This window comes from Lithobates pipiens, unplaced genomic scaffold (assembly GCF_037356315.1).
Source record: "Lithobates pipiens isolate NorthernLeopardFrog02 unplaced genomic scaffold, aLitPip1_a1.2 Scaffold_27, whole genome shotgun sequence".
Lineage (NCBI taxonomy): Eukaryota > Metazoa > Chordata > Amphibia > Anura > Ranidae > Lithobates > Lithobates pipiens.
In genome coordinates this window covers 213,320,143-213,346,893 of record NW_027507788.1, presented here as the reverse complement: position 1 = coordinate 213,346,893, position 26,751 = coordinate 213,320,143, and the positions used below count along the sequence as shown (strand labels likewise).

The 26,751-nt window shown below is 44.5% G+C and overlaps 1 protein-coding gene across 4 annotated transcripts in view; it reads right to left on the bottom strand.

The window, feature by feature from the left end:
• Positions 1-26,751, bottom strand: part of PRDM16 (PR/SET domain 16) — a 941,382-nt gene that overhangs the window by 2,958 nt on the left and 911,673 nt on the right. For 3 of the 4 annotated variants that reach the window (XM_077458220.1, XM_077458221.1, XM_077458223.1), the window contains 2 exons: positions 23,508-23,747; positions 6,158-6,332 (listed from right to left, as the gene is read on the bottom strand). In XM_077458220.1, the coding sequence (XP_077314346.1) occupies positions 6,158-6,332; positions 23,508-23,747 (415 nt within the window). The remainder of the gene's footprint in view (positions 1-6,157; positions 6,333-23,507; positions 23,748-26,751) is intronic. The other variant, XM_077458222.1, reaches the window with a different exon arrangement.

Below are 26,751 nucleotides of genomic sequence, written 5' to 3'. Positions count from 1 at the left end.
AAAAGTTCATAAGCTTATTACAAAATCAATATGTTTAAAAGTAGTTTTGAACTTTATAAACAAGGTCTACAAGGTCATGGCACCAGAAAAATCCATCTTATTGTTCAACATTGGGTTTGAAGTCCTTCAGGGGTTCTAGAGAACCCACGATGGTTCGAGAACCTGCGTAGACCTTTTGGGACATGTTTTGGACATTAATGTTCAAATACAAAAAAAAAACAAATATGAAATCTCATCCGGAACTAACATGGGTATAAATTTAGAAGACTTTATTCAGAGCACGTCAGGTTACTGGACTATTCAGGACAGGTAGTTGACCTTCCGTTTTAGTGTCTCAATCACTGGATGTTACGAGATGGCTGTCAAGAAGGGCAATTGCTGACCTTGTTTAAAAAGTTCATAAGTTTATTACAAAATCAATATGTTTAAAAGTAGTTTTGAACTTTATAAACAAGGTCTGCAAGGTCATGGCACCAGAAAAATCCATCTTATTGTTCAACATTGGGTTTGAAGTCCTTCAGGGGTTCTAGAGAACCAACGATGGTTCGAGAACCTGCCTAGACCTTTTGGGACATGTTTTGGACATTAATGTTCAAATACAAAAAAAAAACAAATATGAAATCTCATCCGGAACTAACATGGGTATAAATTTAGAAGACTTTATTCAGAGCAAGTCAGGTTACTGGACTATTCAGGACAGGTAGTTGACCTTCCGTTTTAGTGTCTCAATCACTGGATGTTACGAGATGGCTGCCAAGAAGGGCAGTCGCTGACCTTGTTTAAAAAGTTCATAAGTTTATTACAAAATCAATATGTTTAAAAGTAGTTTTGAACTTTATAAACAAGGTCTGCAAGGTCATAGCACCAGAAAAATCCATCTTATTGTTCAACATTGGGTTTGAAGTCCTTCAGGGGTTCTAGAGAACCCACGATGGTTCAAGAACCTGCGTAGTCCTTTCGGGACATGTTTTGGACATTAATGTTCAAATACAAAAATAAACAAATATGAAATCTCATCCGGAACTAACATGGGTATAAATTTAGAAGACTTTATTCAGAGCAAGTCAGGTTACTGGACTATTCAGGACAGGAAGTTGACTTTCCGTTTAAGTGTCTCAATCACTGGATGTTACGAGATGGCTGCCAAGAAGGGCAATTGCTGACCTTGTTTAAAAAGTTCATAAGTTTATTACAAAATCAATATGTTTAAAAGTAGTTTTGAACTTTATAAACAAGGTCTGCAAGGTCATGGCACCAGAAAAATCCATCTTATTGTTCAACATTGGGTTTGAAGTCCTTCAGGGGTTCTAGAGAACCCACGATGGTTCAAGAACCTGCGTAGTCCTTTCGGGACATGTTTTGGACATTAATGTTCAAATACAAAAATAAACAAATATGAAATCTCATCCGGAACTAACATGGGTATAAATTTAGAAGACTTTATTCAGAGCAAGTCAGGTTACTGGACTATTCAGGACAGGAAGTTGACTTTCCGTTTAAGTGTCTCAATCACTGGATGTTACGAGATGGCTGCCAAGAAGGGCAATTGCTGACCTTGTTTAAAAAGTTCATAAGTTTATTACAAAATCAATATGTTTAAAAGTAGTTTTGAACTTTATAAACAAGGTCTGCAAGGTCATGGCACCAGAAAAATCCATCTTATTGTTCAACATTGGGTTTGAAGTCCTTCAGGGGTTCTAGAGAACCCACGATGGTTCAAGAACCTGCGTAGTCCTTTCGGGACATGTTTTGGACATTAATGTTCAAATACAAAAATAAACAAATATGAAATCTCATCCGGAACTAACATGGGTATAAATTTAGAAGACTTTATTCAGAGCAAGTCAGGTTACTGGACTATTCAGGACAGGAAGTTGACTTTCCGTTTAAGTGTCTCAATCACTGGATGTTACGAGATGGCTGCCAATAAGGGCAGCCACTGAATTTGTTTAAAAAGTTCAAAAGTTTATTTCAAAATCAATATGTTTAAAAGTAGTTTTTATCTTTATAAACAAGGTCTAACAACGTCTTGACACCAGAAAAATCCATCTTATTGCTCAACATTGGGTTTGAAGTCCTTCAGGGGTTCTAGAGAACCAATGATGGTTCGAGAACTTGCCTAGACCTTTTGGGACATGTTTTGGACATTAATGTTCAAATACAAAAATAAACAAATATGAAATCTCACCCGGAACTAACATAGGTAAAAAATTTAGAAGACTTTCAGAGAAAGTCAGGTTAAAGTCAGAAATCATTATCTGCATACATGGGGCAGAATTTCACTTTGAAAAATTAAGGTTCACTTAGCTTATTGAACAGGTTGCTTTCATTTCAATTCTTCAATCATGTCCAAGCAAAAACTCAATTTTCATCTGTTCAAGCAAGTCTTCACCGTGTTGATTAAGCTAAGTGAAAATGTTCCAATCTTTTCATAACTCAACCCAAATGATTTAAAAAGGTGATCAGAATGACACCCAACACTATTTCCAAAAGGAAAGAACATCAATGGCATCCTCCATGTTTCTCCTTTCAAATTTTCCTTTCAATTAAATATGATGCCATTAAAGTTCATGTGTCTCAATACTTTTGACAATATAGTGTGTAGCTATAGCTAGAACTATGCTCTTGTAAACCAACCCAGCCCCTGAACAACATCAGTTATATACACATCTAATTGCAAGAAGATTACAAATATAACAAGCTCATTGTTTAAAAAAAAAAAGGTTATACATTATATCTATTTATTTCAGTTATATACACTTTAAATTGCAAAAAGGATTACAAATGTAACAACAAGCTCATTGTTTTTATTAGATAGCACATTTTTGTGGCCCTCAGGACAATTTTGTCTATGAAAAATAGTTTTCTATCTATTTAAATAGATTAGGAACTATGCACTTCTAAACTCCACCCCTGAGGAACATCAGTGATATACACGTCTAATAGCAAGTAGATTACCAATGTAAAAACAAGCTAATTGTGTTTGTTAGAGAGTAAATTTTTTTAGCCCTCAGGACAATTTTGTCTACTAAAATATTATATGTGTTATATATATATATATATATACATTATTTGGCTATTTAAATGGATTGAGGACTAAGCCCTTCTAAACCCGCCACTGAATTACATCAGTTATACACACATTAAATTGCAAAAAGATTACAAATGTAACAACAAGCTCATTGTTTTTATTAGATACATTTTTACATTAGGTAAATTTTTTTAGCCATTAGGACAACTTTGTATCCGAAAAATAGTTTTATAGCTATTAAAATAGATTAAGAACTATGGGCATCTAAAGCCAGCCCCTGAAGAACATCATTTACATACATGTCTAATATCAAGACGATTACAGGCGGTCCCCTAGTTACAAACATCCGACTTACAAATGATTCCTACTTACAAACTGTCAGGGCTGGGCTCAGCCCTTCCTTCCCTGAGCTGGCTGCTCAGCTGTTGGCTAATTGCCAGCCCCTATCTCTCCACAGTTACTCAGCTGTTGATGATATCCTGCTCGTCAGTCCTGCCTACTTAAGCCGTCCAGTCCAGAGGATCTCTGCCTTCGCCTTGGTCAACATCACAGAAACCATCTCCTGTGATCCTGTTCAAGTCTTGTTTGCTGACATCCCTTCTGGCTCCAGATCCTGCTTGCTGTTCCACTACATTGATCCCTGACTTCTGGCTTGGCTGACTATCCGTTCCGGTTACTGAACTTTGGCTATGTTTTGACTACGTTTATTCTTTTTACTTTTATTATTAAACAAGTGAGATTTAACGGTACTTCAGTCTCGGCCTGATTTCATGGTTTCTGACACAAACGAAGAGAGACAAAAGGAAGTGAGATGAAATCTACCCCTAGGAAAGGTAAATTCACTCCTGTTAGCCCTTGTACACACGGTCGGACATTCCGACAACAAAATCCATCAAATTTTGTCGGAAACTGGTGTTGCATACACACGGTCGGACAAAGTTGTCGGAAAATCTGATCGTTCGGAACATGATGGCGTTATTTCGTTACGACGGGACTACGTTCAGGCTAGTATCCAATAGCTTTGGTCTAGGAATTTGATCTGAGCATGTGTGGCACTTTGTCCGATCAGAATTCTCTACAAACAATAGGACAAAGTCCGATCGGATCATGTTGTCAGAAAATTTTTATATCCAGCTCTCAAACTTTGTTGGTCGGACATTCCGACGGGAAAAATCTGATGAAGCCCACACATGGTCGAATTATTCGACAACATGGTCCGATCGGACATTTTCCGCCGGAATGTCCGACCGTGTGTACAAGGGCTAAGAGTTATTATGGGAAAAAGGGTACCTCCACTGATGCTTGTTTCCAGAAGAATCTAACATTTTCAAAAATCTACTTTCATTGGGACAGAAAGCGAGGTGAAATCTTCTGAACAGGGGCACTGACAGCAAAACAAATCTTACAGGGGTGTTAAAGAGGAAGTAAACCCCTTCAAACCACTTTGACCTACAGGTAAGCCTAGATTAAGGCTTACCTGTAGGTCCAAGAAATATCTCCTAAACCTATATGGTTTAGGAGATATTTGCCCGAAAATGGGCACCGCTGTCTACGGTGCATGCGCCGTAGACAGCGGTGCGCAGGCGCACTAAATGCGGCAAGTCCAAGAATGGATTTGCCTAATTTGTCAACTCCCGTGCGCATGCGCGGGAGTGACGTCATCGCGGCTTCGCCGAATGGCAGCGGCGGAGCTGCGAGACGCGACTCCCGTGCGCATGCGCGGGAGTGACGTCATCGCGGCTTCGCCGCTGTCATTGGTCGGAGCTGCGAGACGCCACCAGCAAGATGGATGCGGCGGACTACAGGGATCAACGGCGACTTCGCTGGCTCCTGTGTCAGGTAAGTGACACATAATGAGCTACTATGCGACGCATAGTAGTCCATTATGCTTTACCTTTGCAGGGAAAAAAAGAGGAAGTAAACCCATCAGGGTTTACTTCCTCTTTAACCCTTCCCTATGCTATCCGAAAAGCTTACAAATTGTTTTTCTATGGCTACACTTAAAAAATGTCCCTGTTCCGACTTACAAACAGATTTAACTCAAGTAACTCAAACTTACAGACCCGATCTTGTTTGTAACCCGGGGACCGGATTTGTAACCCGGGGACCGCCTGTACCAATGTAACAACATAACAACACGTCCGTCGTGTTTGTTAGAGAGTGCAGTTTTTAGCCTTCAGGAAAGTTTTGTGCATGAAATATACTTTTATGATACTTTAAATAGAACTATGCCCCTGAAGAACATCAGTTACACACACATCCAATAGCAGGAATATGACCGAATATGCTTCAAGCATAGTGTGTGTGTTTGGTATAAAATGTAGTTTCTTTTTTTTTTTTCTACTCATGACATATTACAGGTTAAAGTTTTTTTTTTTTTTTTAATTTGTTAATATATATATTTTTTTGTTTTATTCACATACCACTGAACACAGACAGTTAGTACATTGAGCAAAATTAGCCGACACATAACAAAAACATGCAAATGATTTGCTTTGAAACGGGAAGACAACACAAAGTTGCAAAACCAGCATTTTACTTTCTTTTGTCGACTATGAAACGTTGCAGAACTTAGTGTGAATATCAGGTGACTCGTGTCACCAAATTTCTGCAATCAGTTTAATTTGGATTAAGGCTTTTTTTTTTTTCTTTTAATTGCTCTAATGCTATTTCAATTCATCTGCCTATAAAGCTGCTACAGAAGAATTAATTAACTCATTAAAATATGAAAATTAAATGTGGCTATTTGAGAATATATTTTGATTAGATGATTGATGATATGTCAAAAATAACCAAACATGGGTGGGAACTTAATTTTTTTTAAAACAAACTGTAATTAATTAGAGCTTAACCCATATGGGCCTATATTATTTGGTAAAAAATAATATAGGGAACATTATTTGCAAGTCCTTGGAGGTTTTTCTTTCTTTTTTTTTTTTTTTTTCAAGTTAAGTGTAAGATTTTGAAAGCGAAGAATAAAAATAGCATTTCAATTTTTATTTTTTATTCTTTTTTTTACAATTTTTGCAGTGTATGTATAAACAATAGTATACTGTATTAATTAAAGCTGTATGAATATAGTTAACGAGGCAAGCTATGTAAAATAATTCTGTAGTCTTTACCTACCTGGGTTTTTGCCTGCCTGTACAGTGATTCTTTTATTGCCTCAGAGTCTAAGGTGGAATTAAACACATCTTTTGCGTCAAATGCTTCCTCTGCTGTTTTTCGAAGGTCCAGCCCCTTCCCAAAATTCGGAATTTGCTCCACATCTAACAGACGGGCATCTTCCTCCTCAATACACCTGTACCAATGACCACGGGGGAGGGGAAGGGGATGACCCTTCATTAGCTGTTCCACCCTTCATTCAGGCTAGCCAATGGTGCAAATTTGCTACAGGATCTGGTGCTACGCATGCACATGTAATGGGATTTACAGACACAAGCCACATGCATGAAAGCAGGCAGTCAGTGATGGGTAAAGGCCACAGGATTTTTAGTGGAAGAGAAGGACAAGCTGATGGCGGTTTTTCACTTTCAGAGGTTTCAAAGTGATTGGTTTGTACACTCTTTTGTGCAGACATTTAATCGTTTTTTTTTGTTTTTTTTGTTATTTTCTCTGCCTATTTGCATTATACACCCATTACCATGGTTTACAGTGCAAAGGAACTATTGACAAAGGCTACCAAAAGCCTTTTAAAGCAACATTAAGGTCTCCATACTTATCTGGTCAATAGTGATGGACGAACTTCCGACGGGACGTTTCGCGAACGCGAAACGCGAACGGACACAAACGTTCGCGAAAACGACCGTTCGCCGCGGGCTCCATTGACTTCAATGGGAGGCGAATTTCGCAAACCTTTAGGTCGAATTTGCGGCCACGGGGTAATTATTAGGGGGTAGCACGTAGTCCCACCACCTGGACAATAGCATAATACATGTATGAGGTGAATTTGGGATCGATAACTACAAGCATTTTTTTTTTATTTGGGAAATTGTTCTGACAATTCAGGACTATGGAGCTAATGAAGGCAATGGAGGAGAGGGAAGGTCAGGGACCAGGGTAGGCAAACAAGAGGGTGCAGGAGATACAGAGCACTGACAGCAGCACCGTAATACAGAGCACTGACATCAGCACCGTGACATACAGCGCTGACAGCAGCTCCGTGACATACAGCGCTGACAGCAGCTCCGTGACATACAGCGCTGACAGCAGCTCCGTGACATACAGCGCTGACAGCAGCTCCGTGACATACAGCGCTGACAGCAGCTCCGTGACATACAGCGCTGACAGCAGCACCGTGACATACAGCGCTGACAGCAGCTCCGTGACATACAGCGCTGACAGCAGCTCCGTGACATACAGCGCTGACAGCAGCTCCGTGACATACAGCACTGACAGCAGCTCCGTGACATACAGCGCTGACAGCAGCTCCGTGACATACAGCGCTGACAGCAGCACCGTGACATACAGCGCTGACAGCAGCTCCGTGACATACAGCGCTGACAGCAGCTCCGTGACATACAGCGCTGACAGCAGCTCCGTGACATACAGCGCTGACAGCAGCTCCGTGACATACAGCGCTGACAGCAGCTCCGTGACATACAGCGCTGACAGCAGCTCCGTGACATACAGCGCTGACAGCAGCTCCGTGACATACAGCGCTGACAGCAGCTCCGTGACATACAGCGCTGACAGCAGCTCCGTGACATACAGCGCTGACAGCAGCTCCGTGACATACAGCGCTGACAGCAGCACCGTAAGCAGCCCCAGGAGGAAGTCAGCACAGCACAGGGATGGTGTGATCCCCTCATAATAAGAACCCCCAGGAGGAAGTCAGCACAGCACAGGGATGGTGGGAGCCCCTCATAATAAGAACACCCAGGAGGAAGTCAGCACAGCACAGGGATGGTGGGAACCCCTCATAATAAGCAGCCCCAGTAGAAATATGACACCGCTCAACCTCTTCAAAGAGGAGGGTAGGGGCATATAGTACGGTGTGCTTTTTTGGGTCAGGGAAGTGAGCCAAATGAATTAAGAAGGTCTGTGTGCTTGATTCCAAAAATTGTTTATAGACATATACATGGTCTACTGATCACATGTGTTGAATTCCTCCGAGATCCATGCCTCATTCATTTTTAGAAATGTGAGGTAGTTAACACTGTGGTGAGCTAGGCGAGTACGCTTATCGGTCACAATCCCCCCTGCTGCGCTGAACGTCCTTTCGGACAGGACACTGGATGAGGGGCAAGCCAACAGTTCGATTGCAAATTGGGCAAGCTCTGGCCAGAGGTCAAGCCTGCCCACCCAGTAGTCTAGGGGTTCATCACTCCTCAGAGCGTCCACATCGGCCGTTAACCCAATGTAGTCGGACACCTGACGGTCTAGGCGTTCCCTGATGCTGGATCCGGATGACACCTGTCGATGGGTCGGCTGAAAGAATGACCTCATATCCGAAGTCACCAACACATCTTCAAACCGGCCTCTTCTTGCAGGCGCTGTTGGATTGGTACCCGCAAATCCTTCTCTGGGAGTGGGAATTGCTCCTCTGCCAGCGCACGCAAAAGCAGAATGCAGCATTTCTCGAAGCAAGGCCTGGAAGTGCTGCATTCTGACAGCCCTCTGCGACGGCGGTAACATTTCCGCCATTTTGTGTTTGTACCGGGGGTCTAAGTACGTTGCCACCCAGTACTGGTCCTTGACCCTCATGCTTTTTATACGGGGGTCCCTATTAAAACACTGGAGCATGAAGGCCCCCATTTGCACTAAAGTGGAAGCGGTGTGGTGGCCTGGCTCCTGCTCATCATCCAGGATAATGTCGTCCTCTTCATTCTCCTCTCCCCATCCTCGCACAACAGGGATCCCAGAAAGGTTTAAAGCATGCTCTTCTTGCTCCTGCTCATCCGCCCCGGCACCATCCTCCTCTGACTCCTCATCAGACTCCTGTTGTTGACTTGTCTCAGATAGAGTAGCCCCCCCTGGGAATTCATCCAGCATTGCGACTTCCTCATCTTCCCGCTCCTGCTCCTCCACAGCCTGATCAATGACACGACGCAATGCACGCTCCAGAAAGAAGGCATAAGGTACCATGTCACTGATGGCGCCATGGCTGCGACTGACCAGTTTGGTGATCTCCTCAAATGGCCGCAGAAGTCTGCATGTGTCGCGCATGAGCAGCCACTGGCGCGGTGAAAAAAAACCCAGCTCCCCAGAACCGTTTCTTTCGCAGAGTTCATACAGGTAGACGTTAACTGCACGTTTCTGCTGGAGCAGCCTATCAAGCATATAGAAGGTTGAGTTCCATCGCGTCGGGCAATCGCAAATAAGACGTCTGACCGGCAGATGGTGTCGCCGCTGAATGTCAGCAAGGCGAGCCATGGCCGTGTAAGATCTTCTGAAATGGGCCGAGATTTTCCTTGCCTGCCGCAAGATGTCCTGGACCCCAGGGTATTTGACAAGGAATCGCTGCACGACCAAGTTTAAGACGTGTGCCATGCACGGCACGTGCGTGATTTTGCCCTGTTTCAATGCGCTAAGCAGATTGGCACCGTTGTCACACACCACTTTACCAACTGTCAAATTGAGCGGTGTTAGCCACTCATCTGCCTGTGAACGCAAAGCTGAAAGGAGTGCCGGGCCAGTGTGGCTCTTTGCTTCCAGGCACAACAGACGCAGCACGGCATGGCAACGTCTCACCTGGCATGTGGAATAGGTTCTGGGGAGCTTGGGCGGTGCAGTGGAAGAGACGCTAGCAGCGGAAAAGGAGGAGGCAGCTGAGGAGGAGAGGGAGGAGGATGGAGTAGGAGGAGGAGAAGAAGAGTCAGGCCTGCATGCAATCCGTGGCGGTAAAACCAAATCTACACGGGTGCCACGGGTTACATGCTTGACGGCCGTCAGAAGGTTCACCCAGTGGGCAGTAAAACTGATATACCTTCCCTGCCCGTGTTTGCTAGACCACGTGTCTGTGGTCAGATGTATCTTGGCACCGACACTGTGTGCCAGAGATACATTCACTTGCCGCTGAACATGGCCATATAGCTCTGGGATGCCCTTCTCTGAGAAATACTTCCTTCCTGGGACCTTCCATTGTGGTGTTCCAATGGCCACAAATTTGCGAAAGGCCTCCGAGTCCACCAGTTTATATGGCAGTAGTTGGCGGGCTATGAGTTCTGACAAGCCAGCCGCCAACCGTTGGGCAAGAGGGTTATCCGGCGTCATCATTTTTTTACGCTCAAACATTAGGCCCACGGAAGCCTGCCTTTTTGCAGAAAAATGTGAGCTTGGCGTGATGGAAGGTGGAGTGGAGGACAATTGTGAGGAGAGAGGAGAAGGAGAAGTAGAAGACGAGGCTGGACGGTGAGAGCCTGCAGTGTGGCTTTGTGTGTTCCGTTGCTCCCACTGGGCTCGGTGATGGCTGCTCATGTGCCTTCTTAAGGCGGTCGTCCCTAGGTGAGTATTGGGCTTACCGCGACTAACGCGTTGACTGCAAAGATTGCAGATGGCAACGCTATTGTCAGCAGCGGACACGTTAAAAAAAGCCCACACTGCGGAGCCATGTGCCGGTGTCCTGGGAGCGCCAGATGTGACCGTACATGGTCGATGACTCGCTCCTGATACATTTGCAGTCTGCTTTGTCCCTGCTGTGCAATGTAAGTCATTGCTGCTTCTCCTCCCTATCTGCTGGTCCATATCTCCCTCTGAACTCCCCTCCTCTTCCTCTCTTGTGGGCACCCACGTGACATCACTAGACACGTCATCATCAACGTCACCTTCCCCACCGCTATAAGTAGAGTAGGCAGCAACACCGGGGACCAACCTCCTCCTTGGGCTGATCTGGGTACTGGCGTCAGACTGCTGAGTAGCGCTTGTTGCTACCTCCTCTTCCTGATCCAATACCAAGAGTGGCTGCGCATCAGAAATGTCCTCTTGATATGGATCGGAAAATAATTCCAGTGACTCAAGCGGAAGGTATGTGGTGGTGGTGGTGGTGGTCGTGTTGTTGGTGGTAGTGTCTTTGGGGGTGCACATAGCAGAGAGTGAAGAAGAGGGTGCAGATCGAGAGGATGAGGAGGGTGCAGAAGAGTAAGGCTGAGCGAGCCACTCAACCAAGTCTGGTGCATCCTTTAAAGTAATTGAACGCACCTTCTGCAACTTCCCACTTTGGCTCAAGCCTGTTGCTCCTGCCCTACCCCTACCACCCCTGCGGAAGGGCCTGCCTCTTCCTCTGCATGTCATTTTTTAAATGACCCTGTGACAAAACTCTTAGTCCCTATACCGCTGAAGGACTGCTGCAGTATAGGTGAGCGGTCAGCAGTGGTGCACGTCAACCCTATCTATTGTGGACCTATAGCGGTCCTTACAGAACAGCAGACTGTACCGCACTCAAGCCTATGTACCGTAGCACCCTATACCAAGTTACCAGTCCTTATAAGAACTTTTGTGGACCAAGCAGGTTGTGTATTAGTGTTTAGCAGACTGTACGTCAGTCCCTATACCGCTGAAGGACTGCTGCAGTATAGGGCAGCGGTCAGCAGTGGTGCACGTCAACCCTATCTATTGTGGACCGATAGCGGTCCTTACAGAACAGCAGACTGTACCGCACTCAAGCCTATGTACCGTAGCACCCTATACCAAGTTACCAGTCCTTATAAGAACTTTTGTGGACCAAGCAGGTTGTGTGTTAGTGTTTAGCAGACTGTGCGTCAGTCCCTATACCGCTGAAGGACTGCTGCAGTATAGGGCAGCGGTCAGCAGTAGTGCACGGCAACCCTATGTATTGTGGACCGATAGCGGTCCTTACAGAACAGCAGACTGTAACGCACTCAGGCCTATGTACCGTAGCACCCTATACCAAGTTACCAGTCCTTATAAGAACTTTTGTGGACCAAGCAGGTTGTGTGTTAGTGATTAGCAGACTGTACGTCAGTCCCTATACCAATGAAGGACTGCTGCAGTATAGGGCAGCGGTCAGCAGTAGTGCACGGCAACCCTATGTATTGTGGACCGATAGCGGTCCTTACAGAACAGCAGACTGTAACGCACTCAGGCCTATGTACCGTAGCACCCTATACCAAGTTACCAGTCCTTATAAAAACTTTTGTGGACCAAGCAGGTTGTGTGTTAGTGTTTAGCAGACTGTGCGTCAGTCCCTATACCGCTGAAGGACTGCTGCAGTATAGGGCAGCGGTCAGCAGTGGTGCACGTCAACCCTATCTATTGTGGACCGATAGCGGTCCTTACAGAACAGCAGACTGTACCGCACTCAAGCCTATGTACCGTAGCACCCTATACCAAGTTACCAGTCCTTATAAGAACTTTTGTGGACCAAGCAGGTTGTGTATTAGTGTTTAGCAGACTGTACGTCAGTCCCTATACCGCTGAAGGACTGCTGCAGTATAGGGCAGCGGTCAGCAGTGGTGCACGTCAACCCTATCTATTGTGGACCGATAGCGGTCCTTACAGAACAGCAGACTGTACCGCACTCAAGCCTATGTACCGTAGCACCCTATACCAAGTTACCAGTCCTTATAAGAACTTTTGTGGAACAAGCAGGTTGTGTGTTAGTGATTAGCAGACTGTACGTCAGTCCCTATACCAATGAAGGACTGCTGCAGTATAGGGCAGCGGTCAGCAGTAGTGCACGGCAACCCTATGTATTGTGGACCGATAGCGGTCCTTACAGAACAGCAGACTGTACTGCACTCAGGCCTATGTACCGTAGCACCCTATACCAAGTTACCAGTCCTTATAAAAACTTTTGTGGACCAAGCAGGTTGTGTGTTAGTGTTTAGCAGACTGTGCGTCAGTCCCTATACCGCTGAAGGACTGCTGCAGTATAGGGCAGCGGTCAGCAGTAGTGCACGGCAACCCTATGTATTGTGGACCGATAGCGGTCCTTACAGAACAGCAGACTGTAACGCACTCAGGCCTATGTACCGTAGCACCCTATACCAAGTTACCAGTCCTTATAAGAACTTTTGTGGACCAAGCAGGTTGTGTGTTAGTGATTAGCAGACTGTACGTCAGTCCCTATACCAATGAAGGACTGCTGCAGTATAGGGCAGCGGTCAGCAGTAGTGCACGGCAACCCTATGTATTGTGGACCGATAGCGGTCCTTACAGAACAGCAGACTGTAACGCACTCAGGCCTATGTACCGTAGCACCCTATACCAAGTTACCAGTCCTTATAAAAACTTTTGTGGACCAAGCAGGTTGTGTGTTAGTGTTTAGCAGACTGTGCGTCAGTCCCTATACCGCTGAAGGACTGCTGCAGTATAGGGCAGCGGTCAGCAGTGGTGCACGTCAACCCTATCTATTGTGGACCGATAGCGGTCCTTACAGAACAGCAGACTGTACCGCACTCAAGCCTATGTACCGTAGCACCCTATACCAAGTTACCAGTCCTTATAAGAACTTTTGTGGACCAAGCAGGTTGTGTATTAGTGTTTAGCAGACTGTACGTCAGTCCCTATACCGCTGAAGGACTGCTGCAGTATAGGGCAGCGGTCAGCAGTGGTGCACGTCAACCCTATCTATTGTGGACCGATAGCGGTCCTTACAGAACAGCAGACTGTACCGCACTCAAGCCTATGTACCGTAGCACCCTATACCAAGTTACCAGTCCTTATAAGAACTTTTGTGGAACAAGCAGGTTGTGTGTTAGTGATTAGCAGACTGTACGTCAGTCCCTATACCAATGAAGGACTGCTGCAGTATAGGGCAGCGGTCAGCAGTAGTGCACGGCAACCCTATGTATTGTGGACCGATAGCGGTCCTTACAGAACAGCAGACTGTAACGCACTCAGGCCTATGTACCGTAGCACCCTATACCAAGTTACCAGTCCTTATAAGAACTTTTGTGGAACAAGCAGGTTGTGTGTTAGTGATTAGCAGACTGTACGTCAGTCCCTATACCAATGAAGGACTGCTGCAGTATAGGGCAGCGGTCAGCAGTAGTGCACGGCAACCCTATGTATTGTGGACCGATAGCGGTCCTTACAGAACAGCAGACTGTAACGCACTCAGGCCTATGTACCGTAGCACCCTATACCAAGTTACCAGTCCTTATAAGAACTTTTGTGGACCAAGCAGGTTGTGTGTTAGTGATTAGCAGACTGTACGTCAGTCCCTATACCAATGAAGGACTGCTGCAGTATAGGGCAGCGGTCAGCAGTAGTGCACGGCAACCCTATGTATTGTGGACCGATAGCGGTCCTTACAGAACAGCAGACTGTACTGCACTCAGGCCTATGTACCGTAGCACCCTATACCAAGTTACCAGTCCTTATAAGAACTTTTGTGGACCAAGCAGGTTGTGTGTTAGTGTTTAGCAGACTGTGCGTCAGTCCCTATACCGCTGAAGGACTGCTGCAGTATAGGGCAGCGGTCAGCAGTAGTGCACGGCAACCCTATGTATTGTGGACCGATAGCGGTCCTTACAGAACAGCAGACTGTAACGCACTCAGGCCTATGTACCGTAGCACCCTATACCAAGTTACCAGTCCTTATAAGAACTTTTGTGGACCAAGCAGGTTGTGTGTTAGTGATTAGCAGACTGTACGTCAGTCCCTATACCAATGAAGGACTGCTGCAGTATAGGGCAGCGGTCAGCAGTAGTGCACGGCAACCCTATGTATTGTGGACCGATAGCGGTCCTTACAGAACAGCAGACTGTAACGCACTCAGGCCTATGTACCGTAGCACCCTATACCAAGTTACCAGTCCTTATAAAAACTTTTGTGGACCAAGCAGGTTGTGTGTTAGTGTTTAGCAGACTGTGCGTCAGTCCCTATACCGCTGAAGGACTGCTGCAGTATAGGGCAGCGGTCAGCAGTAGTGCACGGCAACCCTATGTATTGTGGACCGATAGCGGTCCTTACAGAACAGCAGACTGTAACGCACTCAGGCCTATGTACCGTAGCACCCTATACCAAGTTACCAGTCCTTATAAGAACTTTTGTGGACCAAGCAGGTTGTGTGTTAGTGATTAGCAGACTGTACGTCAGTCCCTATACCAATGAAGGACTGCTGCAGTATAGGGCAGCGGTCAGCAGTAGTGCACGGCAACCCTATGTATTGTGGACCGATAGCGGTCCTTACAGAACAGCAGACTGTAACGCACTCAGGCCTATGTACCGTAGCACCCTATACCAAGTTACCAGTCCTTATAAGAACTTTTGTGGAACAAGCAGGTTGTGTGTTAGTGATTAGCAGACTGTACGTCAGTCCCTATACCAATGAAGGACTGCTGCAGTATAGGGCAGCGGTCAGCAGTAGTGCACGGCAACCCTATGTATTGTGGACCGATAGCGGTCCTTACAGAACAGCAGACTGTAACGCACTCAGGCCTATGTACCGTAGCACCCTATACCAAGTTACCAGTCCTTATAAGAACTTTTGTGGACCAAGCAGGTTGTGTGTTAGTGATTAGCAGACTGTACGTCAGTCCCTATACCAATGAAGGACTGCTGCAGTATAGGGCAGCGGTCAGCAGTAGTGCACGGCAACCCTATGTATTGTGGACCGATAGCGGTCCTTACAGAACAGCAGACTGTACTGCACTCAGGCCTATGTACCGTAGCACCCTATACCAAGTTACCAGTCCTTATAAAAACTTTTGTGGACCAAGCAGGTTGTGTGTTAGTGTTTAGCAGACTGTGCGTCAGTCCCTATACCGCTGAAGGACTGCTGCAGTATAGGGCAGCGGTCAGCAGTAGTGCACGGCAACCCTATGTATTGTGGACCGATAGCGGTCCTTACAGAACAGCAGACTGTAACGCACTCAGGCCTATGTACCGTAGCACCCTATACCAAGTTACCAGTCCTTATAAGAACTTTTGTGGACCAAGCAGGTTGTGTGTTAGTGATTAGCAGACTGTACGTCAGTCCCTATACCAATGAAGGACTGCTGCAGTATAGGGCAGCGGTCAGCAGTAGTGCACGGCAACCCTATGTATTGTGGACCGATAGCGGTCCTTACAGAACAGCAGACTGTACCGCACCCAAGCCTATGTACCGTAGCACCCTAGACAGACCAAGTTACCAGTCCTGATAAAGAGCTTTGTGGAACAAGTGAGTTGTGAATGATTAGCAGACTGCAGCAGAAGGGCAGCAGTCAAGTATAATATTCTTTCTATATTTGGAAGAAAGAATATTATACGTGTACAAGCCTATTACCGTACCACTGATACCAGTCCTGAAAAGAACCTTTGTGGAACTAATAGTAACAGCAAGTCTTTAAAATTATCCTCACTGCCTGACACACTGCTTCCTGCCTGTCCCTATACAAATTGGCAAAAAAGAGTAGGCTGGAACGATTAGCTGGAACAGCTCTTTTGTGGACCTGATAGTAACAGCTAATGATGATGATGATGATGATGATGAAGAAAGACTAATCTGGCTGAGCTGTCCCTAAAATAGCAGCATACAGCGCTCTGTCCCTTTATCTAAACTGACAAAAGAAACTCAGGCTGCTGACCTAACACCTATACCAGTCCTGAAAAGAACTTTTGTGTACCAAATAGCTAGCGTTTTCTCTGTCCCTACTCCACACAGGATCCTTTCCCTACAGTGACAGAAGAAAGAATGTAAAATGGCCACCGGATCGGGTGTATTTATAGGTTAGGGGGAATGTCCAAGTGTCCATGAGCTGTCATGTCTCAATTGGTTGTCCTGTAACACATGATAAACGTGTCACGAAAGGTTAAAGTTCTTGTATACATTAAACACGTAAGTCCGCCGGGGCGAACGACGGAAAAAGGCGTTCGAACCCGCGGACGGCGAAAGTCGGAAATTCGCCGCGAAACGACCGCCGGGCGAACCGTTCGGCCATCACTACTGGTCAATGGTCCCGTGCTGGTGCCAGAACTTCGTCTGAGTGTCGTTCTTTGGGTCTCTTCATTGGCCGGTAGGGGGTGACGTCACTCCTGGATATGCACATAATTCATCACAAAAGTGTTCTATCGGGTTGATCTCTGCACGCCAGGCAAGTTCCTCCACCCCAAATTCGCTCATCCATGTCTTTTTGGATCTTGCTTTGTGCACTGGTGCACAGTCATGTTGGAACAGGAAGGGGCCTTCCCCAAACTGTTCCCATAAAATTTGGGAGCATGAAATTGTCCAAAATGTCTTGGTATGCTGATTCCTTAAGAGTTCCCTTCTCTGGAACTAAGGGGCCAGGCCCAACCCCTGAAAAACAACCCCACACTATAATCCCCCCTCCACCAAATGATTTGGACCAGTGCACAAAACAAGGTCCATAAACACATGAATGAACAAGTTTGCGGTGGAGGAACCTGAGTCCTGACCTCAACCTGATAGAACACCTTTGGTAAAAATTAGAGTGAAGACTGCAAGCCAGGAATTCTCATCGAACATCAGTGTCTGACCTCACAAATGCACTTCTGGAAGAATGGTCAAACATCCCCATAGACCAGTGTTTCTCAACTCCAGTCCTCAAGGTGCCCCAACAGGTCATGTTTTCAGGATTTCCATTATTTTGCACAGGTGATTTGATCAGTTTCACTGCCTTAGTAATTACCACAGCCGTTTCATCTGAGGAAAATCCTGAAAACATGACCTGTTGGGGGGGCTTTGAGAACTGGAGTTGAGAAACCCTGCCATAGACACCCTCCTAAGCCTTGTGGACAACCTTCCCAGAAGAGCTGAAGCTGTTAGCGTCCTCCTTCCAGCCGGAGTCTGTAGTCAGCGGACCAGCCAAGACAGCTCACCCCTCATTCTTAGCAGACCCACCGACCACCGGACACCATGCCCCCCCCCCCCCGGAGCGACGGACTCCACCGGAAGCGACCAGGGTCTGATTTCTTGCTACAAGCACATCAAGAAACACCGGATGATAGCTGAGGACGGCCACGGAGATCTATTATGCCTGTTTTTATCTACTCAAATGTGAGTGCACATCTTTTAAATTATAAATAAAGCCATGTTTTAATAGACATACTACTCTCAGAGCGGAGCCGTTCTACCTCTCTTTTCAGCCTGAGTAGTAAAGCCTATCTCCTTCCAGCATGCTCCACAGAAGAACCCTTGCTCTCTGTGTGGAAGTAGTGGTCTCTCTGTAGAGGTCTGCCCTGCCCCCTGCTGAGTTAGAGCTGGAGCACACCAATCAGCAAAACTCATGCTCCCTAATGATTGGAGAGCTCTAGTTTTAACTCAGCCAGGGGGCACGTGGAAACTCTGCAGAGAAACCACTGCTTCCACGCAGAAACCAAGGGTACTTTTTGCGCTTTGCCAGATGGGGACAGGCTTTTCTGCCAAACTGTAGAACCTTAAACTTATTTGTTTTGATGATCGTGGAATATGTTTGGCTGATTTAGTTGGGGTTTAAACAGAACGATGGCCACATCCTATTGCTGCCAATCTCAATATCAGGTCAACTTGTTGGAAAAACACTTTAGTTTCCCTTTAACCTCTTTACGGCCCCCAACACATATGCGCCGCGGCAAAAGGGTGGGCTTTATTGCCCACATGCCACACATATACATGCGATAGGTGGCATATGTGTCTGTGCTAACAGCATGCTCACTGCGCACTCCCAGTACTGAGACCAAGCTGTGAAAGACAGCTCTTGGTGCCCGGTAATGATCAGTAGCCAACAGAACTTGCCCTCAATCATGTGATCAATGTGACAGCCAATCAAAGTAAGCACATGATTGGCTGATCCTTCTCGCTCTCAGAACTTTTTAAAGGGACAGGGCAGGTCTTTTGAATAAAGTGAGGGGGGGGTTAGAGCATCTGCCACTTTTTATTGCCGTCTGTTGCCCCCCCTTAGGAAGATTCATCCTCTTTTAGACATGTGCAATTAGTTTTTAATGAACTTTGACAAATATCCGAATTACCGAAAACCTGTTTAACAAATCTTTCTGAATATTCGTAAATTAGAATATTCGTAAATTCTAAAATTCGTAAATTCGTAAATGTGAAGATGCGTAAGTTCGAAAATCTGAAAACCCGTTATATAGGTATTGGAATTTCCTTTCAAATTTGGCTGTTAGTGAACGTAGCGAATACGAATTTTTCCGAAGTTACTAATTATCCGAAATAACGAATGCCGCATCTAAACGAATAAATAACAATAATAATAATTAAATAAAAACGTTTTATTATTATTAATCATTAATTCATTCCGTTACATTTTTTTAGATGCGGAATTCGTTATTTTGGATAATTCCTATCTTTGGATAAATTCATATTTGTTACGTTCACTAACAGCCAAATTTGAAAGGAAAATCCAACACCTATAATTTAATAGTTAGTTATTATTAGTTAGTTATTATTTAGAATTTAATGATTTTCGTTCTTTCAAATTTTCGGATTTTCTTTCTTATTTTCGGACTTTCCAATTTACGAATTGACGAAATTACGAATTTTCGAATTGACGAAATTACGAATTTTCGAATTGACGAAATTACGAATTTACAAATTGCGATCATAAGGCATGACCCGAAAAAACGAAAACAAAAAATAGCAAAAAACGAATGAAACTAATCTAACGCATTTTTTGGCAGTGCACATGTCTATACTCTTTGTCCTGTTTTCCATTAAAGTGAAAGTAGAAGAAAAATCCCAAATTTTGAGTTGTCCCCAGAAAAGTAATAAGATGGGAAATCTTCCGATAGAGACACTAGTTCCAGAGATATGGGGGTCCCTAAGAGATTTCCTTAATTTTGCAAAGATTTCCTCTCACTTCCTGTTTTGGTTATGGGACAGGTAGTCAAGGTAAATCTCCCCATAGGGACAAAGAGGGCAAAAATAAACCTTACAGGGGGTTATAACCCTCCATTACTCTTTCCATAATGGAAAAAAAAATGTTGTGCCTTTACAGACATAAAACAAGCAACCAAACAAACAAACCATACTGATAGCTCAGGGTCACAGAATAGATAAAATGGACTGAATAGAGGCAATTCTGATGAACATTCGAAGCACTACACCCAAAGATGGGACATTTATTTAGTAAATGTTGCACAAGCATGTGTACAAACCAACACATTTTTATTTTTTATTTTTTAATGAATGTGGAAAACCTCTTAAAGACAAAGACAGCCACACATGAAAATGACTGGATACAGTTAACACGATGAATGGTAAAGAATACACATATTGTTAAATATTATGTTGTTTTTTTTTCATGCTTTGCTAGACGATGAGCTCTACTAAATGTGTAGTAGCTAGAGACCAGTCAACATGGGGTTAACTTCACCTCTGGCCAACTTGTCTACCTACATGGTGGCAACCACCTCGGGTCAGGAACCTTGTGGCCTGCTAATGACCACATGTCCACAATGGTTTTGCCATTTATTTTTATACAAAGGATTTTAGGTCCTAAAGAACTAGATTTTTATTTAAATATCTTTTTATTTTTGAAGTGTAAGTAAAGCCTAAGCTTTTTTTCTATAATTTTTTTTAAAATTGTAAAATTTTTAATAGCATTCAATTTTTTTTAATTTCCCCACTAGGGAGATTAGGCTTCTCTTTTACTCTTGGTGACTATTGTCTCTGGTACAGAAAATTATGGGAAGTCCAACATTTTAGAAGTAGGGAGATACTGTCCAATGGAGAGACCTGTTACACTGACAACTAAGGCCCGGTTCCCACTGGTGCGACATACGCTCCGACTTTGATGTGTATCAACCAATGGTTCCCTATGAGAGCCATCTTAACTGGTCCGACTGTTCCGACTTTAGAAAAGGTTCCTGCACTACTTTGATCCATTTGCAGCCCATTCAATATCAGTGAAGTCGGATCAAAGTCGAATCCTCATCCTAACCATCATAACCATTGTTTTGATTGGTATCTCAAAGTTGGAGCAAAATTGTATCCTGTTCTTTCAAGTTGGATGGAAGTAAGATCAAAGTAGGACATGATTTAGGACTGATGTTGGAGGGCAAAGTAGGATGACAGTCGTACCACGGTCGAGTCGTACCAGTGTGAACCTGGCCTAAGAGTGGATTGTGGGTACAGAAAACATAAAAAAAAACTTGGGCCTACACTAATTTTTGCACTAAAACACCTCCCGTTAGATGCGCAGTACTTAAAGAAGTAACACTATGGTTAAAGGAGAAGTACAGCCAAAGCTCATTTGGCTGTAATTCCCATGTGGATCACAGGAATGCAGTATGTTCTGTGACTTGTTTTCAGCAGACAGCGGGCAGAAGCTCACTGTTGGTTGACGCCACAGAGTGCGAAGGTGAGAGCCTGAGCCGGCCCCTCCTGCCCCCTTCACAGCCCAGCACAGCCCAGACTAGACAGAACTCCCACATTGGGTACACTGTCTTAAGTGAATATAGTTGCATAGTTAATTAATTTGAAAAAAGACTGATATATATCAAAATAAGCCTTTCAAAAATCCTAGAGCTCTGGTCTAGAGCAATTGTTGCCAAATTACGGTCCGTGGTCTGTATCTAGCATGCCCATCAAAACAGTCAGAGTTATTGAGTTCTCTTGGTGTGGGGAGCCACCTCGGCCGGGAGAGCACAATGATTATTGCTAGCGGCTATAGCTAGAAAGACAATATGCTGGTTGTACCCAAGTCGATCAATGGATTGAATTGGGTACAGTCAGCCTGCCCATACATGGATCACATCTCGGCCGGTCCCTTCTGAAAGGGCTGAGATTTGAACCATCAATGACCAGCTTATGGCCCATGGCCCAGCTTATGGCCCAGCTCAGACCCCCCCCCCCCACCCCCTTCTTTACTGTGGTCAATTGCTAGGACCACCAGCATCTGTTTCCCTTCCCCTGCTGGGCACACATAGATGTATGGTACTCTCCTTTAACTCTCCTTTAAGCCCCACGTCCAATTACTGTCCAATTCTTGCCACCTCAACCTCCGAAACATCTCCAAAATATGCACCTTCCTAACCAATGACACAACAAAGCTCTTAATTGACTCCTTAGTCATCTCTCGCCTTGACTACTGTAACTCCCTTCTCATTGGCTTACCTCTACATAGGTTATCCCCCCTTCAGTCCATCATGAATGCTGCTGCCAGACTCATTCAACTTACCAATCGCTCTGTGTGTGCTACTCCTCTCTGTCAATCCCCCCACTGGCTTCCACTGAACCAACGAATTAAATTCAAAATACTAACAACTTCTTACAAAGCCATACAAAACTTGGCCCCCAGCTACATCACTAGCCTAGTCTCTAAATACCAACCTATTCGTTCTCTTTGTTCCTCTAAAGGCCTCCTGCTCTCTAGCTCCCTCGTCGCCTCCTACCATGCTCACCTCCAGGACTTCTCCAGAGCCTCTCCAATCCTATGGAACACCTTACCCCAATCTGTCCAGTTATCTCCAACTCTATTAGATTTTAGACGATCCCTGAAAACCCTTCTCTTCAGAGAAGCCTACCCTACCCACGCCTAACAACTGTATTTTCATTTTCTCCATCACCTCATCACCCACAGTTATTAACTTTTGTTCCATTTGACCCTCCCTTCTAGATTGTAAGCTCTAACGATCAGGGCCCCCTGATTCCTCCTGTATTGATTTTTTATTGTAACTGTACTGTCTTGCCCCCATGTTGTAAAGCACTGTGTAAACTGTTGGAGTTATATAAATCCTGAAGAATAATAATTACTGAATGTAACTGGGAATTCAGTTGGACACTCCTAGATGTAAATGGAGACTCTGATGGGCAATCCTGGATGTAGGGGGGGGGGGTGTTTATAAAATAATTTTTTCTCAACTCACAATTTAAAAAAAAAAAATTATAACGTGGCCCTGGTACTGAAAATTGTGGATCTAGAGCAAGGCAAAGTAGACCCTTTCTGTGCAAACGGAGGGCATTAAACTGCCCAACCTAGTCCTGACTCCTGAGCCTTACCCCGTTTATGTCCAAGCCACATCCCAGTCATTTGGATGGTCAATACCAGAGCCTGTTTGGTATTGTTGTTCAATTGCTGGGGTCAGGCTTAACATCAGTAGGGACAAGACCTCGGTCCAAGCTGAGCTCAACAGCATGGAAGAAATGATAGCAATAGGAGCTCCTCGAGAGCCATCTGGGAGATTTTAAATCTTCTTGTAGGCACATATTTATCTCTGCCACAAATGTTCTATTTTTAATTGAGTTTAACGCAGTAATAATAAATGTTAAGTGTTTATAATAATGATCTTTTGCCCCCTGGATATACACCAGAGTTTTTTTTTTCTCTCTCTCTCTACTTTTACTTTCCCCAGAAGCCTAAAAATGCTTATCTTATTTAGACTTATGTATTTGGACAATGTTTCAAATAAAACCTTCAACAATGACAAGCGACTATGTCATTATACAATTTTTTTTTAATTTTTAAGCTTTTCTAGATGTCATGATGTGGAATCGGTATGTGGCTACTGCATGACTGTTAGCTATTAGGCAACCTTTGCTTCCATTAGTATCGGTGCAATGGCAATGTAACACAGAAATGGGTCACGAACATCAAACATGACATCAATGAGCTTTAAAGAGAAAACTGACCTTCGTGTGTGGTCAAAGCTCATATTAAGGGATGTGGGTTCTTCATCTTCCTCATCCTCCTCATATGCTTCCTGGGTCTCCATTGTTGGGGAAACCGTTTCATCTTGTGACTTCCCTGTTAGACTTCCATCTTCATAGTCTTCTTCTAGATCGTCTTCCTCATCCTCGTCTACATCTTCTGGTTTCTGGCTGACTAGGCCACAACACTTGGAACTGCTATCGATGTCTTGAATTTCTGTTCTAAAATACCGGAAAACAAAAATTTTTTAGTAATGAGCATGTCAAACAAAAGTTCAAACAAAAACAAAGTCCTAGGCAACTCCTCAGTAGATCATTCATGTAGAAGACAAATAATTAAAAAAAACAGTGTTGACTGTGGTGGTTCCAGGGTTAAAAAGGTGATTTTCACACTCAAAAATACATATCGGCAGCCAAAACTTTTTTTATATAATGGTTAAAACCGTTTTTTTCCATCAGCTGCATCCCTTTTAAAAGTTTTCTCTTTATTTCCTGTTCTTTAGATACAACAAGAGTGAGACTATTCCTCTCTTGGACAGTTGTCACGGAACATGTATGCTTTATAGTCCGTTGAAGATCAAGTTTGTTATTTACTGCTTGAAGCACATTGGGGGGCAATTAGCAATGCATTATTATTAGTACCCCCCCCCCCCCTTAAACACATACACTCATGGTTTCATGTCCATGTTATGCCCTGTCTTTCCATGGGTGCTAGCTGTGATTGTACAGTGAGTATTTGGTGAACAGCTTTATCAAAAACCCTCATGGGAAGGTGGGATGGGAGATGCTTTTGTATAATGGGAAATCCAAACGTTTACAATTTTAGGATATTCTTCCAAAGTAAACAACAGTTTCAGCGACAACTGTTTAAGATGATTCTCCCCTCACTTTGGAGAAATTTCTTCTTATGTCTGGTTGTGTCATGGGGATGAGGGACCATGTACTCCTGACATGGGCTGACCTGGGAGAAAAGGGGTGCTTTTTTTTATCATCGAGGATGAGTTACCATGTACTCCTGGCACGGGCAGTCATGTGACCATTATGTGATGTCTACAGTGTACTTGCAGGAAGTACATCAAAGCAACATTGAGCCACAAGGAACGAGTGACTGTTAATGACAAGAGGAAATTTGCTAAAACTGGTGTGCGACGGGAGTCACTTTGGGCGGGGAGCTTGTGGAACCCAGCTTACCTTGAAGAGCACTGGAATGTCCTTGTTCAACTACCCCAGCCCCACCTGTGTAAGTCACCCTGTGTCTATTAGGGGCACAGGGTGACCAAGAACCCCAGTCTGATCTGCACTAGTCAGACTCACTGTACAACCACACTGGAATATACTGTTGCAGACTCTTTACTAGATCGTTTGAGGTGTGGCTGTATCCCATTGTTCTATTGTTTGTGTCTGCCTTGGGAGCAACCTATTATGGGATGTATATGTCTCTGGATTAGCTGCAAGATGGGAAGGGGGGACTTCTCCAGCAGCCCCTCCCAAAGACAGTCTACTGATGAGAAGTTTGAATACACCTGTGTCATGCTACTGGTGGAGGTAAAGTCTACCCCACCCTGTTTCATTATGCAAAGAAGGAGGGATTGTCCCCTGAGTGTATTGTGCCTTTGTTCAAATAAACAATTTATGTTACAGTTCAGTAGCCAAAACGAGTACTGCCTAGTTCTTGGTTGCACACGGCTGTAATATCTAATATCTATATTCAGACTGGGAGGAAGCGGTATATGACGGAAGCACTCAAGCGGAGTGTGGGAAGCGATTCCATTACATGGTGCAGCTCTGCATAGTAACCAAAAAGCTTCTAACTTCAGCTTGTTCAATTAAGCCTGGTTCACACTTTCGTGACTTTCACGTGAATTTTGACGCCGACATCCCAGAGCGACTTTGGAATGACTTTATTAACAGAAGTCAATGCAAGTCGTGCCGAAGTCGGACCCAAAGTGGTGCAGGAACCTTTTTCTGAGACGGAGCGACTCAAGTTGTTTCTATTAGAACAGTTCCATTGCACTTAATAGGGTGCGACTTGTGATGCGACATGTGCTCTCAAAGTCAGAGCACATGTGACACCCCTGTGATCTGGGCCTTAAGCTTTGACCATAAAACCTAGAAGCTGATTGGTTACTATGCACAGCTGCACCAGATTCTGTGTGCACCAGTTTTAGTAGATCTCCCCCATATTTTGAAAAAAAATACACAATGCTGTAGGTTTCCTTGGTGGAAAGCAATAACATAAGTCAGGGGTCTCTTCTTAAACAAAGGGTCAGTTTTCTGCCCCTCAGACTTTAGGGGGGGCCGGACTGTGGCCACTGGGGGTAGAAAAGATCCAGACATCGTGGGGACAAACAATGCCCCATCTTTGGAGTCAGTGGGAGGAATTGTTCCCCATCGTTGGTGTGACTGGGAGGTATTGTGCCCCATCGTTGGTGTGACTGGGAGGAATTGTGCTCCATTCTTGGTGTGACAGGGAGGAATTGTGCCCCATCATTGGTGTGACTGGGAGGAATTGTGCCCCATAATTGGTGTAACTGGGAGAAATTGTGTCCCATCCTTGGTGTCATTGGGAGGAATTGTGCTCCTTCTTTGGTGTCGGTTGGAGGAGTTGTGCCCTATTGTTGGTGTCTGTGGTAGAAATTTTGCCCCATCATTGGTTTAATTTTGCAAAATTATTGGTGTCATTGGGAGGAATTGTGCCCTGATGTTGGTGTCATTGAGAGTAATTGTGCCCCTTCACTGGTCTCAGTGTGGTGGGGGGGGGGGGGGGGGAATTATGCCCCACTGTTGGTATCAGTGGATGACATAGTGCTCAAGGGCTGAAAAAAAGCAAGCAAAGGGCCACATCCGTTCCTCGGGCCGCAGTTTGAAGATCACTGATATAAGTAAAAAAAAAAAAAAAGGAGGGTTTAAGGTTACTTGGAGATCTTCCTTTAGAATTCGACAGAGATTTTCTCATTTTGTGCCAGACTCCATCTGAAATCATCTTAGAACAACAATATCAGGAAAGGGTCACGACTACTTAACAAGGTCTACCCGGGTCAACCTAATCCAAGTGGCCTGCAGTTTTTAGTGTTGACTTTTCATCCATCATTTTTGACTGATATCAAAATGAGGTGGAAAAAAAATAACAAGTCTTACAGGTAAAAGAAAAAGCTAAAGATAAAAAAAAAATATAGCACACCCATACAAGAAAGTTGTAGACTATAAGCTTCTGTAAAGAAAAAAA